The sequence below is a fragment of the Podarcis cretensis genome, assembly GCF_951804945.1.
Source record: "Podarcis cretensis genome assembly, chromosome: 12".
Lineage (NCBI taxonomy): Eukaryota > Metazoa > Chordata > Lepidosauria > Squamata > Lacertidae > Podarcis > Podarcis cretensis.
The window spans coordinates 39132379-39136201 of NC_137181.1; the positions used below are offsets into that span (position 1 = coordinate 39132379).

The window sequence follows — 3823 nt, forward strand, 5'->3', positions numbered from 1 at the left end:
ATCAATGTAATAAATACATGGAAAGTGTCACCAAAATCTCACATCCTGAAACTGCAAGCCCAACTGAAAAGTCCACTCACAAACCGAGTAAGTAAGGCAGTGATGATGATTACAGATACAAATATAAGAAGGTAGCAGTAACTGGATCTGTCTCTAGGGAGACTAGCTGATGTGGCATATATAAGAACTAATAGTTTACATAAGTTTAAACAGAATTAAGTCAAGCCAACTGAAAACAGGTACGGGGAGTCTGTGGCCCTCCCGATGTTGATGGATTACAATTCCCATCAGCCCTAGCAAGTGTGACCAATGGCCAAAAGTGATGAGAGTTGTAGTTCAGCAACACATAAAGAGCCACAGGTTTCCCATACCTGCTGTACAGAAAGATTGGGCTCCATATTTGGAAATACCAGGTCTGGTGTTACAGCAACCCACTAAGAAAAACAAAAACGTCATTGTAAGCTATTCAGTTTGGCAAGACAAAAGAGTTTAGCATGATGCAGCTTTGCAGAAAACAAAAGATCATCAAGACAACTGATATAAGCTTGACATTAACAAATTTAGCCTCTAATACAGAACCCCCCTCTTAAAAAAAAACACAGCATAGTCTTCTTGCTCATATTATAGGATCTAGCAGCTCGTTCTGTACACCACATAGAAGAATCCATTGTCCGAGAAGTGCAACAAGCACTTCTAACACTTTCATGTATTGTGGTCTGTCACCCGTTTCAATCTCACATGTGGAACAATATTCCATGTATTTAAATATATTAAGAACTTATGCACACAAATACATGAAATTTTTGGACACATCAGTTCTTTTTCTCAAACTATTGATGAAGCTGATGAGAAAGAGCAATTTGCTATATGCAATGTCTCTTCAGAACAGGCGTGCTTGCATCTTTCTGCCCAAATTTTCCAGGAACAGCAAAGTTCATCAAGCGATCATCAGCATTTAACCAGTTCTTTGTTTGCTGGTGGTGCAGAGACTTCTTCGCCACACATAAACTGTTCCTAAAATAGATATTAAAAAATAGGTGTCATACATTTTCTCAGTAGTCACTGCCACCCTTGTCTAAAATTCATGCTGAATTTGTGGCCCGCAAAAGGATTACAATTATATTTTGCAAGCAAATTATTTCGCCAAGTGCATGGATGTCTCAGAAGGTGAAAACTGAAAATAATGGGTGATAACAAGTGTCACACGAGTCTCATGCAATTAGACATCCTCTTCTTCTACTTCCCACTGTAGTCCCCCTTCCGCAAAATCTGATCTCCCAACCCGTTAGAGCAGATTTTGGGTGTGCATGGGAAACTGCCAAGACGAGGAAAGGAAGGGAAAGCCCTGCAGGGTCAAGTGTTAAATCAGTTCTGATGGCTGGTGAACACAATCAGATGTCATCAGGTGTATGGGTCCTAGCGCTTCCATACATTCGTGATTTCAAAGGCAGAATTGACGTTTGGGGGGGGGATTTCTAGGTACTGCTTTTTCCTGGATCATGGCAAGTCAATTGGGGGCGGGGTGGAAATAACATTTTTTGGCGTTTTTGTGAAAAAAATAAGCCGAACCACTTTGGGTCTTCCTTTAAAAAGTTCTACAACTTTCAGGGTGTCCTGGTTTTTATTTTTTGAAATATGGCAACCCTTTTAGATCCAGACCAACTTAATTACACTTAGTTCCCACTGAAATCAACAGGACTTAAATGAGAACAGCAGTCTGGAACAGGGTGGATTTGATTTAAATCAAATTGATTTAAACCACAATTTAAATCACAATTTAAATCACTAGTCAGTAAGACTTGATTCAAATCATTTTTTTTACAGAAAGACGTTCCTGCTGGTATAATCTTAATATTTACAACCAGATAAAGGTTTCATTTTTGGAATAATAAATTTTCAGAGTAGTTTTTACAGTTATATCAAAAATTACTGATTTGGTTATACTATTAGAAATACATAGACAGATAATTATGAAATTATTGTGAGGTTTAATAAGGTAGCTGTTTATATTTGGACAACTTTTCTGCTGTACTTTATTGGAAGGAGAAAAATAATCATTTCCTTAATAACAATTTAAACAATTTATTTAACTAAAATGATAACATTACAGCATATGTATATCCATGTTTGTTAACTGATGTGGTTAAACATAAAAAAAAAAACCTTAGACTGAGTTTCAGCACACATGAAAAACGAAAAACAAATCCTTATTTCCTGATGAATAGCCTTTGGACCATAATGTAACTTAAATAGAAAACTATCTTTACAAAGATTTTCCCCTCCAAAAACATTTTATTTTAAAAATCCAATTTAAATTTTAAAAAAATGATTTATTTTTTTAAAAAAATAGGACTTTTTTATTCTTATTTTTTAAATCATTGCTTTTTATCCACCCTGGTCTAGAACAAACCAAACGGGAACAGAGAACACATCCTGGTAGTCACAGCATGAAACATGAAACCTGTGCATTTGTTGCCTCAAAGCTTTAACTGTTCACTATAATTCTCCAATACTTTACATGAAGAACAAGAAAAAATTCATAAAGAAGTGTATAGGGAAAGGCCGTAGCTCACTGGTAGAGCATCTGCTTTGCATGCACTTCTAACATTCAATTCAATCCCTGGCATCTCCAGGAAGGGATGAAAGAGACTCACATCAGAAATTCAGGAGTGCCACAGCCAGTCACTGTTGACAATGAGCTAGATGGGCCATTGGTTTGGCTCAGGATAAGGCAGCTTCTTATGTACACATTTATGAGGACACATTTATGAGGACAAGCACCTCAGGTGCCCCAGCCGATTTCTCACCTTATCGTAGATGACTTTTACTATGAGTGAGCAGCTTGGACAAGTGGCTACTTCTTCACCATTTTCCAGATCCTCCTGCAATGACACACAAGAGTCTATCATCGCCTGGACAGGGCAAAGCAGTAATCAGTCATTCTTGAAGGAGACGAGCACTTCCTTGTTTGTGATAAGGAGTAGAGTATCAGCACAATTCAACCCTCTTGTCAAGGGCTAGTAAGATCCAAGAGGCAGAGTAGAGAGCCATGTAGAAGAAAATGAAGGGTAGAAGCAGGAGTAATAATAATCATAATTTGTTATTTATACCCCGCCCATCTGGCTGGGCTTCCCCAGCCACTCTGGGCAGCTTCCAACAAAATATTAAAATACTGTACAGTAATGCATCAAACATTTAAAGCTTCCCTAAACAGGGCTGCCTTCAGATGTTTTCTAAAAGTCTGGTAGTTGTTCTCTTTGACATCTGGTGGGAGAGTGTTCCACAGGGCGGGTGCCACTACTGAGAAGGCCCTCTGCCAGGGTTCCTGTACCCTGTACACTCTCTGTTCCCAGTACACTCTCAGAGGAAACAGCCCCGTCAATAACGCCAGATCCAAACCTTCTCCCTATGTATGGAGGTACTTCTGAATTCTCCCTATGTATGGAGGTACTTCTGAATTCAGAATACACGCGTGCGCACCCCACTCCGCTTACCCGCGTGATGAGGAACCGGTCCCCGCAGGGACACGGGTAGCTGTAGGTCTCCGTCTCCTCATCGAACTCGAAGTCCTCGATCTCCACTTCGTCGTGGAAAACAGACATGCCTCAGACCGGATCTACCGTCTCCCCGATGAGCAGCTTTCTACTAACGCCGACCGGGTGCCGCTGGAAACGGGAAAAAAACAGCACGCCGCCATCTTTGTCCCGGGTTGACGCCACACAGGCTCGCTGCACCTATCGGCTGTCAGGAAGAAGAAAAAAAAGCGAACGACGTCACTCTCGCGATGTCTTGGAAACCAATCGTGGATCGAGTGCACCCTAGA

General features: G+C 40.3%; 1 protein-coding gene across 1 annotated transcript; it reads right to left on the reverse strand.

Moving 5' to 3' along the window:
• Positions 1 to 586: 586 nt before the first annotated feature.
• Positions 587 to 3634, reverse strand: DPH3 (diphthamide biosynthesis 3). Its single transcript, XM_079948109.1, has 3 exons — positions 3495 to 3634; positions 2808 to 2882; positions 587 to 1014 (listed from the first exon to the last, which is right to left on the reverse strand). Exons 1-3 carry the CDS (start codon positions 3600 to 3602, stop codon positions 949 to 951), a joined length of 249 nt encoding a protein of 82 aa, XP_079804235.1. The 5' UTR covers positions 3603 to 3634; the 3' UTR covers positions 587 to 948.
• Between the last annotated feature and the right edge of the window lie 189 nt (positions 3635 to 3823).

Bases quoted from the DNA above. Each gene is read 5' to 3' on its own strand.
- DPH3 (XM_079948109.1), bottom strand. From the start codon at position 3,602: ATGTCTGTTTTCCACGACGAAGTGGAGATCGAGGACTTCGAGTTCGAT. The intron at 2,883-3,494 runs GTAAGCGGAGTG...GTGTCATTGCAG, and splicing joins ACCGGTTCCTCATCACGCGG to GAGGATCTGGAAAATGGTGA. The intron at 1,015-2,807 runs GTGAGAAATCGG...TATCTATTTTAG, and splicing joins TAAAAGTCATCTACGATAAG to GAACAGTTTATGTGTGGCGA.